Here is a 15,930-nt window from a genome sequence, read left to right as displayed (position 1 = left end):
CAACTGGCAGCAGAGGACAGCTGCATTCTTTCCACAGGTTTTAAGAAACTGACGTTAAAAGTACTAATCAATATGGGCATACCAACAGGGTTGTTTTTCTGGGCTTAACGGCACAAATATTCAGTGCATCCTGCCTATGCCTCAGCCCACTCCACTTTGCTGAGCCAGCTCAGGGGTCTAGGTGGGCTGCTCTCCTGGGCCAGGGCAGCACTGACCCTGCCTGTCAGCTGTCCTTTATTTCTGCGACCTGTTACCAGGCTGCCTGCCGAAAACATGACCTGGGTATAAAATGGACCTGCACCCGCAGAGCAGCATGATGAGTGCCATCTACTGATAATTAAACATACAGCTCCGCAGAGAGAGAGACAGAGAGGCTGGTTTGCCTACCGAGGCGGTGATACATGGCACACGACATGGGCAGTATGGTTCTTCATGGCTGCCAGCTCCCGTGACATTAGGGAGTCATGGCAGCACCGTGCTCGTCGCCTGCCAAGGCTTGCTTCTGCTGCAAGGTCGTTTCTTGAAGCTTCAACAGGCAGCATTTCTTCAGGGGATGTGCTGGGTTCTTTTGAAGCTGTGCTGATCTTTACTGCAGTCTTCTGGAAAAAAAAAAAAAATCCTTGGCAGGATTAGGCTTGGTAGACTAAATGACCATTAATAATTTTTTAGTGTTAATGTAAGTGCTTGTATCAACTGGAAGTTGAATCGCTTAATCAGACTAGTAGCAATTAAAATGGTAATTTTTCTGTACTAGATTCTGCTTGCAATTTTGACTCCAGTAAAACTCTTTGAAGTTAATTGGAATTTTGATTAAAGGCTCCTGGATGTGGGTCTCCGAATTCATAGTAAGGAAGGTTCAATATTTGCTTTGGTTTTCTGCACATTGAGCTCACTGCTATATATTAGTGTGACTGTACAACAATTAGTTGTAACAAGAACAACTCCAATAAAGATTGCTGTAATCTAGTTCTTGATATATTTTAGAAAAGGTCTTTTATCACAGAATGCCCTTTAAAGTGCTGCTAAAGCAGGCTGTAAGATCTGAAAAACTTGATCGCTAAAATTGTTTGTCTTAATTATTTCTAGTCCCCTGTAAATTGGCTCAGTAACTTTCACTTAACAGTAACTCAGAACTTGGGATGGGGAGGGAGGAAGGGACACGTTCCTGCTCTTCAGTTTTTGGTTGTCAATGCCAAAAAAAAAAACCAAACCCTACTGAAATTACATTATAACCATTAGTAGAATGAAAAGTAACTGTGGTGTAACAGCTTTAAAACGTAACATTTTTGTCCAAAATGTTGCAAAAAACCCCCCAAAGAAACAAATCCAACAACTGGCTAAACTATTGTCAGAGAGTTAATAGCATATTCTGAAATTAAAATGAGGCACAAGACACCCAAAGAACCCAGGGGAAGATTGTGCTCGTAGCACTCCTGTCTCAAACAGGGTTCTCTGCAGTCAGTGCCACCAACCACACCCGAGAGCGGAGCCCCCGTGAAGGAAGGAGGATTTGCAGGGAAAAATCCCCCCGGCAAACAAGGAACTCATATTTTGGTTATGATGTCGTGCGATTTGCCTGGAACTTTGCTGCATGCTGATGTCATCCCCTGGACAGATTTCATCACTCATCCTTCCAGGCAAAGGAATGTCATTTTTGGAAAGCCACAACATAACCGATGCAAATATTGCTTAAACTTCAGTTGAGTCGGTTGCTGGTGTGAGAAAAGGGGAAAGCAGAAAGAAAGAAGAATAATACTGCAGAAATTATATTGCCAATATTGAGCGCATGGGTTCTTGTTGTATACCTCTATTTATAAGAGGAGTATAATAGTTTGCAATCAAAATGCAGGTTGATTTGCTTTGTATTCATTAACAAAGTTTCTTTAATTTTGAAAAATATATATGTATATATCCCTGACCTGAAAAAGACACACATTAAGTAACAAGTTGCAAATATCCCATATTAAGAAGTGCAACCATTTATCAATAATGGATTTGTCTGCAAGCTTGTTGTGACTGTGGGATTAATTTATTTTGGTTTTTTATCCTAAGACAGTCATTGCAGCACAGTTGCTTCCATTTTCCAGTTCAGCACCACAGTAATTGGATTCAAGTGCAGGGAAAGGGATTAAAAACAGGTCATTCCAATTCAGAGAAATGTTCTGGTTTTCTTTTGTCTCTAGTTTTTCTGAAGTTCCCAATTTTGAGATACAAAGCAAATTTTATCTCAAATATTTTTTCTCTATTCCCTCTAAAACATAGAAACTTAAAATTGGAAAGACTAAAAGATCAAAGATTGTTATTATTATTATTTTGCAATACAGTACCAAACCCATGAATATTCAATGGCTATGATGTTACGGAGCCAAAACTGTGTTATAAACTGCTAGGTCCATTTAATGGTTAGCCCAACGCTCACAATTCCCAACAGTGAACTTTGAGTTCTTGAATGGCTGTGGCAAGAATAAGCACCCCCTGCCAGTTACTGCATCCACACGTCTGGATCAGGTACGTTGTGTGAAAATTATCACTTTTTAACTAAATGACTAATACATGTATTAACTCGCTCTCACTGAAGGCTTCCTTTTGTATAATATTTGCCATTTATACAGTAAGGTTCATCCCGTCTCAGACTTTGCATGCAAACAGCATCCAGTGACATGCAGTGCTGGAGGAGCAATGGAGCACAGCTGTGGGGGGAAAGGTAGCAACTACACATGTAGAAATAAGTCCCTGCTCCCCTAGGAGACTTTAAAAAAATAACCACAGAATGGCAGGGGTTGGAAGGGACCTCTGGAGATCATCTAATCCAACCCCCCTGCCAAAGCAGGTTCACCTAGAGCAGGTTGCTCAGGAATGCATCCAGGTGGGTTTTGGATATCTCCAGAGGAGACTCCGCAGCCTCTCTGGGCAGCCTGTGTGTGCGATGCCCATAAAGCCCCTCAGCCCTCTCTGAGGAGACGCTCGGAGCCGGTGCCTGGACAAGGCGAACCACACCGGATTCCTTCTGCACCGGGCCGGGCCGCTCCTGCCTCCACACTTTGGTCAGCCGGTGGTTTCCCACCCGCCGCCGCCGGTGACAGGCGACCGCCGCGGGCCATTCCTGTGGAAAACACTCATTAAACACCAGCGGCTTGGCGGCGGCTGGAGGCCGCGCCGGCGGCGGGCACCGCTTCCTCACGGTTTTGGACACCGACGGGCCCTTTCCATGAGGAAACCGGGGTCCCAGCCACAGCCGGGCTCCCGGAAAGGGGAGTCGGGGGGCTGGGGGGGGGGGGGGGAAAGTGGGGGGAAGTCGGGGCTGAGGCGGTGGCGGCGGCCCCTCAGGCAGTTCCCGCCCAAGCGACGCCCCGCCTCCCCCCCCCCCCCGCGCGCGCGCGCCGGGGAAAACATTGCGCAGGTTCTAAAGCGGGGCCGCGGGGGGAGTGGGGAAGTGGGGGGGGCGCGGCCGCGCGCGAGGGGGGTGTGTGAGGGGGAGCGGCGGGTAACGGCCGCCAGCGGGCAACGGCCACCGCCGCGGGAGGCAGCCCCGCCCGCCCTCCGCCTTGCTACCAGCCGGGTCCCCCCCGACCACCACCAGCCACCCCTCACTCCCTCTACCACCGGCCGCGGGGGCCGCCGGTGCTTGTCCCGGCTGCTGCATGGAGCTGTCGGCCATCGGGGAGCAGGTGTTCGCGGTGGAGAGCATCCGCAAGAAGCGCGTGCGGAAGGTGGGCTGCGGCGGAAAAAAAAAAAAAGGGGGGGGGGAGCAGCGGGACACCCCCCGTTCCCGCTTCTCACAAGCGCGGAGTAACGGGGTGGCGGTGGGCCGGGGGTGGCAGCGGCACCTGCCTGGGACCGGCGGGGGAGGGACACGCGTGTTGGCGGGAGTTGATCATGGGGTGGGTGCTTCACGGGGGGGGGGGGTGTCACCGTGGGTGGGGTTCTGTGTGTGTGTCATTGCGGGGGGTTGGGGGGGTGCGGTTTCTGCAAAAATCAGTGACAGCAAACCAGAGGGTTTTGGGAAGGTTTGGCGAGCGGCTCGGTGACTCAGTTTCCCCACGGGTGAAAGCGCTCTCCCTCCCCACAGGGAGGATGGAGCCCTAAACACGCAGCGTGTAGAGGCCCTCGAGTAGGGAGTTCCTTACAGGGCAGCGTCTTCACACATTGGGAAGCTGATGAGACACACACACACCCCCCCACGTGAGGAAAATGAAACTGGTTGCCCTGGCTGGAGTACCTGAGCGCTTTGCTGTGCTGTCGTGGGAAGGTGTCCACAGCTCTAAGAGTGGCACTTTGAGGGGTGGTCATCCTGCATGTGTGAAGGCCCCTGCTGTGCTTTGGGAAGTGCTTAACAAGCCCCTCAGTATAGTATTAAATATTGTAATAGTTTGCACATTCCTCATGGAGCCCTTGAACATGGTTTCCAATCAGTGCACTTGGTTTTGCTTTTTTTTCCCCCTCTTTTTTCTTTTTCCCTCTTAAATCTTGTACACAGAGTGAACGTCAGCTGTGAGCTGCTGTTTTACTTGGGTCAAAAGGTTGAGTGACTGTGATGGACTGTGATGTGTTTGAGTAAAGCGTGTAGCAACTGGAAGGGAACATGCCAAAGAGGCACTTCGTAGGTTCTGAAATACTGTATTTCTTGTCTCTGCTCAAAAAAAATTCTTCTGACACTTGCTCCTGGCATACATCTCCCTCTCGTGTTTATGCGTGCTGACTTCTTGTAGGATTGCCTGTAAATGCAGGAGTGGTTGCAGTCTTGCTCTCCTGTTGGCTTTTAGGGTTCTGCCTGCTAGGATTCTGCAAAGGTATGATCCCAAGCTGGTGGTATTTCAAGCACTGTTAAATACCCCTGCATGCCTGTTTTCTGGGGGAAAAAGTATAGCAAGTGTAGTTGAATAAGGAGGTGGCTTTGTTTTGAAAATAAAGTGATAGGAAATGAGATTTTTGGTTGCAGAATTTAGTCCTGTTGATTGGTTTGCATCTCTTACTGTAGCCCATATTTGGCTGCGAAATTCACCTGTTTTCTTCTTCCTTTTTCCGCCCTTAGGGTAAAGTAGAATACCTGGTGAAGTGGAAAGGATGGCCCCCAAAGTAAGTTCTGTTTTACTTGTATTTTACTCTTTTTCTTTAATATTCAGTAATAGCTTACGTTGTATCTCTGCAGCTCAGCATCTCATTCTTAATGGGTAACCTTTTGTGCCTCATTCAAACAACGATAAACAAAAACAAAGAGCCGCAAACCAAAACCAAATCTATTTCTGGACTGGCAGTTGAGGGATACAAACTATGTGCCAATCTATTCTGACTGGGTTTTGCCACCACTGAAATATTCCATTGAGATGCTTTCTAGATACAAATGTTCTTAATTTCATTATGAGTTCAACAGGGAATGCTGATTCTTCTGAACTTGGTATGGCCTCTGCTTTTCTGACTCAGCACCAAGAGGGCTCCACGTTATTTTTTAGGGCTATATGCAGTCTTTTAAAATAGAAAACAAGTTGGTGGTCTTGTCTTCTTGTCCTAACACTTCCTCTCTGCAATTCACAAACGGAAAGGGGCAATGTTTCAGATTTATTGATTGTAGCCAAATTAGGGTGATCTTTGTCCCTTGAAAATTATCACCATGGCTTTGTTTCCTTGTCTGAAACCTTGTTATTTTGAGTGCCTTTTCTGCTTTTGCTTTGGTTTCTATGTTGCAAAAAGGGGAAAAAAAACATGTTGTGGGTTTTTTTTTTTGTTTGTTTGTTTTTTTGCAGTATTGCTGTGCATTGCTTACAGATACTTCTCTTATTAAAATGCAGCTGCCTTTGAAGAGGAGTGATTGCTCTGTGCCTTAACAGTCAGTAAAATGCTTTGAGATTAAAAAGATACGTAACTGGAGAATGTTAGTATGTTAGCTAGCAGTTTAGCTAGCTGGCCAACCCATATGGGGACCTGTCTTTGCTTTCCTGTTTGTAACTCTGTGTGTGTATGTGTACATACACGATGTGTGTGGGTATGACTACATTACACGTGCAGCTGCACCGCATGTTGCTAAGCAAAGGCGGGCTGCTTTTACTGGTTTTATCCCTGCAGTTGGAAAGCAGGGCCTGCTAGGATGGTTCCAATGGATTGTACCCAGTGTCCAAGAAGTTGAAATGTGTTCCTGCATGCCTAATCCTTGTGTGTAATCCTCATGTTTATATGGCATGCGTGAATATAAGCGGCTTCCCCTCTCTGGTGGTGATGGGAGAGGGTGACTTTGTTCTTGGCTTTAAGTTCTGCTGTCAAAGTGTCACCTTGTATGCTTGTTGAGTACCAGTTGCCGTGTACTGTGGGTCAGTTCTTGGACTGCTTTAGCCTCCTAAGTAGCCAAGCCTAATTTAATCACTGGTAGAGGTTAGGAAATGTATTTGTAGTCTGTGAGGCACCATCCTGTTTTGGCCAGAATACTGATGTTTATCCCATTCTCCATTCAACAAACTCTTTGAGGTCCTTCTCTTGTAAAGTCACTTGCCAAGAAGGTGGGCTGAGGCATGGTGTAATGTTTCCTTGGACAGAGCAGCCCTTATTCTTACTGTTGCCTTTCCTTGTCCTGCGCCTTGGAATTCTGAGGGAGCAGAGCTTTCTGCCCAGGGAGCAAGGGGATGTCAGGGTTCCCTTCTTTTGATGTTGTGACATGTTCAAACACCTTCCCTCTTCCCTCAAACTCCAAATCTGAAGGGCACGGATTTTATTTATTTATTTATTTCCCTTCCATTTTAATGTTCACTCTGTTGTTTGTGTTTCTTAAAACCAAGATGCTTTGAGCATTGAAGGCACTTTCATCCTGGTAGTAGTCTCTGTTCCTTGTTTCTAAACATACATGTGCCTGTGATGGCATGCAGCACCACAAGCTATTTGCTTCCAACATATTCCATATCCTCATCCCATGTTGTGTTTCTCTTCATTCCCCTCCCCAACCTTGTCACATTGGTCTTTGTAATCTCTGTACTAGTTATCCCATCATTGCCATCAGAGACTTCATGGAAGGGAATAAGGATAGGTCAGTAGTTTGCTACTTTCCCATGTAATTGATATTTCACCTTTTTTTTTTTCTCTTTTTAAATGAAAAAATCTTGTTAATGCCCTGTACCTCAGATTTCTGGATTGTACTGCTGGAATCAGGGAATGGAGGAGTTACAATCTGATTCTAGCTACAAGCTTGTTTACAACTTGTGTTAGAGTTAAGAGGGGAGGGGGAAGAGGAGGAGTAGAAGGAGGGGGAAGGAAGGTCATATGATCTATGTTTTCCAGAGTGCCTGCTCTCTGCAGTTCTGCTGCAGCCTGGGCTGTGTGTATCCATATATATAGCTTTCTCTGTGTGTGTGTGTGTGTGTGCGCGCGCGCGTGGCAAACTGAACCATGTTTTTTTTTTATATGCAGTGTTTTGCCACTGCAGCGAAGCTAGAAACTGAGCTGCAGAGAAAAAGGCAACACCCACCAGTCGTTTTTTTTTTTAAAAGCAAATCCTCTTTCTTCTCCTGCCCATGAAAAGCAATCAAATGTCTCTTTTACCTCCCTTGTGTTATTATTTTTCTTAAATTTGTAGGATGAGTGCCAGAATTCCTGCAGCTGGGAGGAAACCCTCCTCTGTTCAGACAGCATCTTGGCTTTGACGGCTCACAGTCAGGTTGCTGCAGGAGGCTTGAGCAAAGGAGGGAGGGAGGGATCAGCTGGTTACGAAGACATGTCTGTTTTTAACTCTCTGGTGTACAGTGCACCTTGGGATATCTGAATTTTACATTTTTGTTTCTCCCTTTTGTAAAAGAATTGTACTTTAATTTTCAGAACCATTCTACAGGAATGCTCATGTATTTCTGTACCTTTCTTCTGTGTAATGGAGAGATGAAAGGGAAAAGCATTCCCAAACCACCTCCCCTGTGTACATATATGCATGTATCACGTGCTCTCCTGTGCAGCCCATGCTTCATCCAGAAATGTAAACAGCCTAAAATGCTTTCTTGCTGTTTAAAGACACCAATAACAAATGCACCATTGCCCACCTGCATGTGGCTACTCTCTGGTCCTTCTCCCCAGGGGCTGGGAGGGGCTCTGCCTCGTAGGCCCTGGACCTCGCATTCCACAAAAATTAATGTTCTGAGGCATTAGGGTTTTTAGACTTGCTTTCTTGCCTTTGAGTTTGTATGGTAGAGACATGCCACCCTATTTTCTCGGCAAACATGACCCTTTAGAAACAAACCTGCCATCAGGACCACCTTGTGAATCTTTCATCTGCCATAATGGGAGTTTTTGGCTGTTTCTCCTTGGTATTTAGTGCAGCTGTGCCCTTTGGAAACTGATTTTTGGCATTGCTTACTGGGTGGGTTCAGCAAGCATCTGAAGTTCCTGAGCATCTGACTCCTGTCATAGTTGAGTGACTATGGCAATGAGTGACACTGTTCATAGGCTACTTTCAGAGGATCAGGCTTATTTTGAGTTGTTTCAGTAGCCCAGACCACAATGTGGATGGGTTCCTCCTGCACTGGTACAGAAATACTGATGACTTCTGCTAGATAGAAATAACCTGCAGGGGGAGTCGAGTGAGAGGAGAAATAGTTGGAAAGTTGCCATGAACTTGCCTCAGGGCCCAGGTCTAAACATGTTTAGTTGAATGGCATCAGTGGAGAAAAATTAAACTCTTCTTAAATGAATACATTCAGCTCCAGTGATTAAAGGTAATTAATAATGCAGGTGAGAAAGCATACTTACTCTTTGAGCACTCTTAATTTAGAGAGACCTATTTTTCAGAGAGCTGTATCAGATCACGTCTCATTTTTCCGTGAGGTTTGTTGGATTTGAGGGAGTGCTGCAGATGAGACCCGTTTAGGCATTGACTTAAAATCAATTTGTAAGTTTGCACAGGCTTTGCAAACAGCATGGAGGGGGCCCTGGGGAGGAAAGCCTTCCCTGTTTTCCTGCAAAGAGCTGCTTGATGCTTGGCCCTGCCTGTTTTGGGAAGGGGAGGTGGTAGTCTGCAGGAAGTTGGGGAGGGAATGGCTGGGATTCCTCAGAGCTCTCGCAATGTTGTGGCAGGCCCCACCGACCCTTGTGAAGACAGTATCCAGGGCCTCAACATACTGGTAGCAGGCCTGCAGAGAGACTGTTTCATTAAAGTATTGTTTACTTTATATTTCTTATGTTTTTCTTCAGATACAGCACGTGGGAGCCAGAGGATCACATCTTGGACCCTCGCCTAGTAGTGGCTTATGAAGAAAAGTAAGGGCGCATGTTCTTTCTCTCCTTGGACACAGGAAAAGGAAATAGTGTCTTTATTTCACAGTGTGCATAAAGTGGCCCTGTTGTCCCTACTTCAATCAAAGATGAGATGTGTAGCAATGAATCCTACTTGATCTCTGTACCCTGGTGTTGGCTGAGGCAGACAAAACAGGGTTAAAGCAGCTTTGATTGGCACTGTTCAGGAAATGAGGCCAAGAACAAGCAGCATTGAGCCAAAGAGCAATCAGTCTCAGGTTGTAATCAGGTCCAGGGCTGGACTGGAGTGATGCAAAGTGGTAAGTTTCTCTAACCCATCCTTGATCAGCTGAGTCTGAGAAATTCCCTTATTCCCTTATTACAAGGCTTTCACTCCTACAAGAAGCAATTCTGGGATGTTTTCCAAGCCCATGCCAGTCACCATTGGGTTTTAATGAAGAAAATGAGGGAACTGTGCTGTGAAAGGTACAAGTCCCAACTAGGTTTTTATGCTGTGCTATTTAGTACTCGGTTTGATTTTTGTTCCTCTTTCACAGGGAAGAGAGAGACCGTGCATCAGGGTACAGGAAAAGAGGCCCCAAACCAAAGCGCCTCCTACTGCAGGTAGCCTTTTGCTCTTCTGTGTATTTCTAACTCATTAGCCGCTGTACTGCTCTTCTGCTCACAGGGAGGTGGAAACTGTCCATTTGCTGCTGCATGGACAAAATTGGAGGTAACAAGCTAACACAACATGAAATCAGTGGGTAGGCAGATATTTTTAACCTGTTAGCTGAAGAGTTGTCTAACTTGGCTTTTAAAAAGGAAAACAAAACAAAAAAACAAACCAACAACAGCTCTTGCTCTCTGAATTAGGCTTGGGTGGTTGCAGGTTACCTGGTTTAAATGTTTTTTTAATTTCATGTTGGGCTTGGACTTCCCATCATGTTAAAGGTAACCACTGGCTGGAAGTGGAATTCTGGCATACTTTGACTGTTGCCAAGCAAAGCAACCAATCCTAGGAAGTGCCTATTAGGAAGAGCTTAGATGGCAGCTGAAGAGATGAGAGAATGAGTGTTGTAGAAGCAGCACAACTTACCCTTGCTCATCTAGATGTTCAGGGACTGGATAGAGAACAGCTTCCTGGATTCTAGGTGGGAGCCTTGATTGTATTATCAGATTTCTGCTCTGACCCTTGCTGCGTTGATGTCTTGGCAGCGTCTGTATGGCATGGACTTGAGGAGTGCCCACAAGGGAAAGGAGAAGCTCTGTTTCTCTCTTGCGCGGAGGTTTGGAGGAGGAGACAGTAGCCTGCCGGGGGCCAAGCCAGGGCAGGCAGAGTTCTCGGAGAAGACTGGGGGAGCAGTCCTGCCATTCTCTCTCCGGAAGCAACGCAAAAACCAGAAGTACTTGCGACTATCAAGGAAGAAGTTCCCTCGCATGGCGAGCCTGGAAAGCCGAAACTGCAGGCATGAGTTCTTCCTGAATGATGCAGTGGGTCTGGAGGCCAGGCAGGACCCTGAGGACTGGGAGGCAATGCAGCACACCAGCAAAGAAGGTAAGGCCAGATACCCCTTGGCTGTGAAGTTCTGGAGTATGTGAAGGATGCACTGCATGCTTCCTCCTTGCTTGCCTCATCCTAGGATTGTGGTTTAGGTCAGGTCCTCAGAGCAGCTCTCACTGGCTCACATTGTGGCCCTCTTGTCTGCAAGTTCCTTTCTTGTTTGGATGAATAGCACAGATTAATCTGCTTTTTTGGTGCTGTTGCCTCTCTGTAGTCGTGTATCAGTGATGCCCCTTCTAGTGTTAGAAAACATATGGAAGATACTGCAAGTTACTCTGCTCTTACAGTTTCCTCCCAGCAGAGGTGACATGGAGGTGTGATAGTGGTGAACTCTGCCTCTGTCCACGTATCCACAAGTGTTCAGCCTGCTGCTCTGCCAAAAGGAGCTTGGCTGGCAGTGAACAAGCTTGGACAGCAGCACTCCTCATAGCGCTGCTCTGAGGAGCATGCAAGAATGCCAGTAGGAACCCATAGTGCGTTCCACTGCCCCCTCCTTCCCTTTCCTCTCCACACCCCACGTCCTCTAAAGTCTCTTGCTACAGAGCTATGTGAGAGGGGGATGAGAGAGATGAAGTGAGGATGGTAACTCCTGCCTGATTCCACTGAGTAGGCAGCACAGGAGATGTCCAGACACATTTGGCATTTTGGGGAGGGATACCAGCATCTTGTGCAGGAGGGCTGTGGGATGTGCATGTCGCTCTGAGTTACCAGGGAAACTCTATCCCTGCATTATTAGAGCTTCTGAAGGTGTAGCTTTCCTGAGGAGTGGAAAACCAGGGCTTGTGCTGCTTGTAGTAGCTAAGGGAATCCTGTTACTCCTTGCTAGGAGTAGCTGCTAGCTAGGCTGGATTAGGCAGGATTTGGGGGAGAGGGTTATGTTCTGGGAGTTAACGCTATCCCCTCCTTTTTGAGAGGGACTGGAACAGCAGCCCAGATCCAGGGAGGCAGCAATGGAGGTAGCACAGAGGAACCCAGTGTTGCATCCTGGCAGTGGGCAAATGTGTGGGGCTGGTCGCCCCTGCCCCGGCCCCCCACCCCCAGAAGCATTAGGCTCTAAAGTATTAGGCTCTACAGCACTTGGGGACGAGAAGAGAAAACGGCACTACAGAAACTTGAAACTGCTTTTGTTCTCCCCTTGACACATGGCCTGCATGGAATTCCAGTTATTGTTAGAGGGGATTGGACTCTTTCTGAGGTGAAAGTAGGCACCCCAGGCATTTGAGACAGAGGCCAGGAAATACACTCTTAAGGGTCTATTGTTCCTTGCCCAGGTTGAGACAACAAGTACAGGTATAGGTGACAGGGAGAGGGTATGTTTTCTTTCCTCTTTCTGTGTATTTTTTTGGCTGTCTCTGGGGGTTGGGGGGAAGTGAGACTTTGGGTGGCAGAGGGACTGATAATTTTTCTTACAGTGAGAAAGTGCAGGGATGCTTGGGGTTTTTTTTTTGTGTGGAGCTATCAGGGAGCAAAGGAAGGATATGAGAAAGGGAGAGCAGCCTCTCCATGAAGCAGTATTGATGGATTTTTGAGAGAATCATACCCAGGCTGTGTTGCAGGTGCAGTACAAAGAAGACTGTTAATTTTGGATCCCTTTGACTTCCATAGGAGTATCTGACAAGCATGTTTAAGAGTGTGTGATTTTTGACTTTTCAGCAGGGTAGGGCATTTACAAGCAGGTGAGCTTACACCTGGGCGAGTGTGCTTTGCTGACACAGAACCAAATTAGGGACTGAGATGGGGTGAGAGGTATCAGGGAAATGTGGATAGTTAGATGAGCTGGGTGTTGTTAAAGGGTCCTTTGATGTCTGTGTAGCCTGCTCCGATGCCAGTGTGTGTCTGGACACCTTTCCTACTCTTTCCTCTTCCCATTATATCCTGCAGTGATCCTCCATTTTCCCTTAGCCTCTGAGGGGAGGGCTTGCCCATGCTCTTTCTTGCCTTGTATGTGCAGACTCAGTACAGGCTGATTTCACCCGCTGTTTGTCAGAAAGGAGGCCCCTTTTCCATACTTCCCTCTCTTCTTCCTCCTTCCTTCTCCCTCACCCTCTCTCTCTCTCACTAACATCCTTTTATCTGCCTCTCCTTCTGCAGCAGATGTGGATGGCAGTCTCCCTTGGATTCCCACTGTGCCCCCCAGTGAAGTGACAGTGACGGACATCACGGCAAACTCCATTACCGTCACTTTCAGAGAAGCACAAGTGGCTGAGGGCTTCTTCCGAGACCGGAGTGCGCAGTTCTGAATCTCCGTTTTCAGTGCTCCCTAAAACTAGTGCTTTTAGGGTGGGGCTAGGGAAGGGTTATTTTATCCCTTAAGAAAAAAAAATAATCCAAAATGTCTCCTCTTAAAATGTTTACAGACACCTTTTTTTTTTTTTTTCTTCTCTTCTCTGTTTTCCCCTTTCAGATAAGCAAAAAAGGGCAGTGTAGGGGGTGTGTGTATGTCATTGCTTTGTCCATCTGAAAAACTGACAGCCCTTTCCCTGGCAAAGACTCCCCTCCCTAGATGTGAAAGCAGCAAGCTGAACAATTCCCCTTTTATCCTGTTAAGTGGCGGCAGCTGCATTTGTGGGGAGAGGGCATGTGGAGGTGGAAAGAGAGCTGTATCTCTAGCCTGCTGCCTTGTTCTGCAATTGATATCCCTTGGATAAAGATACTTCTCTGTGCATTGCTCTTCCCACCTTCCTCCTCCCTCTCTTCCTGCAGCAGTGAGAGGCGATGGATCCTACCTGTGTAGATAACTCCAGCCAGTTAAGACTTTCTCTCCAGTGCTGTTTCCCTGCGGCCTGCTGTCAGGACTTCAGAACCGTATTTGCCTGTCTGTGGTAAGTCAGTCTTTGCAGCACGGGGTCTGTATAGACAGCAGAGGTTTTTCACTTTGATTGTTGATCATGCGGAAAGACTGAAATGCATCTCTGAAATCTAGATTGGTGACGTAAATTCAATTTGCCCTCATTAAAAGCTCAGAAACCCAGTGCAGTCGAGACATACCATTTTGTATATGCTAAACAGGATTTCCAGGCTTGGCTCGGCTGTGTGAGGAATGTGCTATGGAAAGTGGGGTGTTCTTACCCTTTGCCAAATTCAGTATTAATAACAAATGCTGCCCTAAATCTGTGGTAATAAGCTGGTTGAAAACTGACTCCTCTCCCCTGGGAGGAGGGGCTAATAGGACAACCGAAGCATTGCCTGGCACTGCAAAGATATCCAAGATACTGGCACAGGCCCAGGACACAGGAATTGGACAGAACTGAACTAGGAATGGACCTTGATTAGCAGCAAATCCTGTTCTTGGATCCCATCGAGAGATCCAAGGTAAACAACATGTGGGGAAGGCATGTATTAGATTTGAGGAGGGGAAAAAAAAGTCTTAATTCTTAGCAATGAGAATTCTTGGAGTGTACTGCCTGAGTAATATTCTTCCGTGACGCCAGTCTCCTCACAGTATCTGTGATCCTGTACTTCTTTACTGATGGGAACTTCCCCTTGGAAGGCTTAAAAATCTTTGCCAAGGAAAGTGGTCTGCATTTCAATAGACCCTGCCTGATCTTGCACTTAAAAATGCCTTGTGCTGGACTGCCTGTGACACTGAGGTTTTTGAAGAATTGCTGTATTTTGAGTTGATAGTTTAGCATAGCATCTGTTCTTGCACATGCATGTTCTCTTCCATTTTTTAAAAGGAAATTTTATTTAAATAACATAAAATTTTAAATATAGACCTTTTCCTATGGAAAGCAAGAAAAGTAAGCTAAAGTCTAAGATGGGAACTGCAGGACAGAGTGCTGCAGGTTAACTTTGGCTACTGTCATGATTACTGTCCTTAAAGCCTTTGTTTCCTCTCCCCCCCACCTGAAGCATCTCTTACCTGCTGTACTTACTCTAAATGAAGCTACAAGCCTTCTGAGGTAAGGCACCTGTGGAAATCCTCAATGTGTTACTTTGAAGGGCCTGGCTGCTAGCCTGCAGAATTTGGGAGCTCTGGGGCTTCTGGTCCTCCAAACATCTACTTTCTGTGAAGTGCTTGGACTGACCCTATGGTTTTTATGAAAAGTAGGTTTTACCTCAAATAGGATATGGCAGCTCCATGTAGACTTAGGATTTCTCCTTCCTCCTCAGAGCTGTTTGAGTAGGCCTGTCTTCCACTCTGTCACAGCAGTTTCAGGACAACTGGTAAGATCTTGAATTTCTGGACTAAACCTTTTGTCTCTCAAAGAAGTGACATGGGCGTTTTATTATGGAGAAATCTGAGAGGGTGAGAAGTGGAAACTGGGGGGGGAGGGGGGGGGGCGGAAATTATGTGGTGGGAGGAAGAGTGAGTGGGAAAGAAGCTTGCAATAGCTAGCAAGGGCAAATTGATGAGGTAAGCGTACAGGCTCAGGATGTTTTTTGAACGTGGGTGTCCAGAGCGAGGCTTCTGAATCTGGAGTTGCACCGTATAAACAGGATCGCCCTCTTTTGCAGGATGTGGGGTCAGACATTGTTGTCATCATCACCCCCACACACCCCCTCTTCCTGACACCTGCCAAATGTGCTGAATACCTGCATCTCTTTTTGTTGTGACCAGTGGACGCAGCACATGGCTGAGTCCACTCTTGAGGGTTGTAGCAGGTCAGGTAGTTAGGGTTGCAGAAGCATAATATTTTAGCTTATTTTTGAAAAAATCTTGAATTCCAGCTCATCCTGCTAAATCTTCATGGCATTTATAGGATCTGACTTCTTTATTCTAAATGTAGCTACTGCCACCTTTGTCCTATCTTCATCTCAGTGTACAAATACATAAAAAAGCTTCCTATTTACTAAGGTCCCTGGCTTTGGCTGACGTCGGAAGCAATACCAGTCCTGTGGCAGGAAAGCGCCTGTCCTAATAAACTGTATTCCCATCCTCTGCTTTTCTGTCCACTCACCAGCTGAGACTTTTCAATATTTTGTTTTGGCATTTCTCTTTAAACATCTTTTCTTCCTCTTGCAGTGGAGTTTTCAAAGACCTGTGGTAGTCTTTCAGAGAGGATCTACCCGCAGCTTTGTATCTTAATCATTTTTTGGATCAGGCTACCTTGTGTTCTGCTGGTGACTAATCATCTCGCTACACAGTGTTGAACAAAGTACCTGGCAACCATGCTGCTTTGTGTACAGTCCAATGAAGAGTTAACCCTTATCAGGTTAAGATGCAACAA

At 46.5% G+C, this 15,930-nt stretch overlaps 1 protein-coding gene across 1 annotated transcript; it reads left to right on the top strand.

Moving 5' to 3' along the window:
• Window positions 1-3,641: 3,641 nt before the first annotated feature.
• CBX7 (chromobox 7) lies at window positions 3,642-12,999 on the top strand. Its single transcript, XM_074168894.1, has 6 exons — window positions 3,642-3,710; window positions 5,033-5,076; window positions 9,157-9,222; window positions 9,756-9,822; window positions 10,414-10,753; window positions 12,851-12,999. The coding sequence occupies exons 1-6, from the start codon at window positions 3,642-3,644 to the stop codon at window positions 12,997-12,999; spliced, it is 735 nt and encodes a 244-aa protein (XP_074024995.1).
• Window positions 13,000-15,930: the final 2,931 nt, after the last annotated feature.

Source organism: Numenius arquata, chromosome 2 (genome assembly GCF_964106895.1).
Source record: "Numenius arquata chromosome 2, bNumArq3.hap1.1, whole genome shotgun sequence".
Classification (NCBI taxonomy): domain Eukaryota; kingdom Metazoa; phylum Chordata; class Aves; order Charadriiformes; family Scolopacidae; genus Numenius; species Numenius arquata.
The sequence above is the reverse complement of the archived record's forward strand: the minus strand, read 5'-3'. Positions and strand labels throughout refer to the sequence as shown.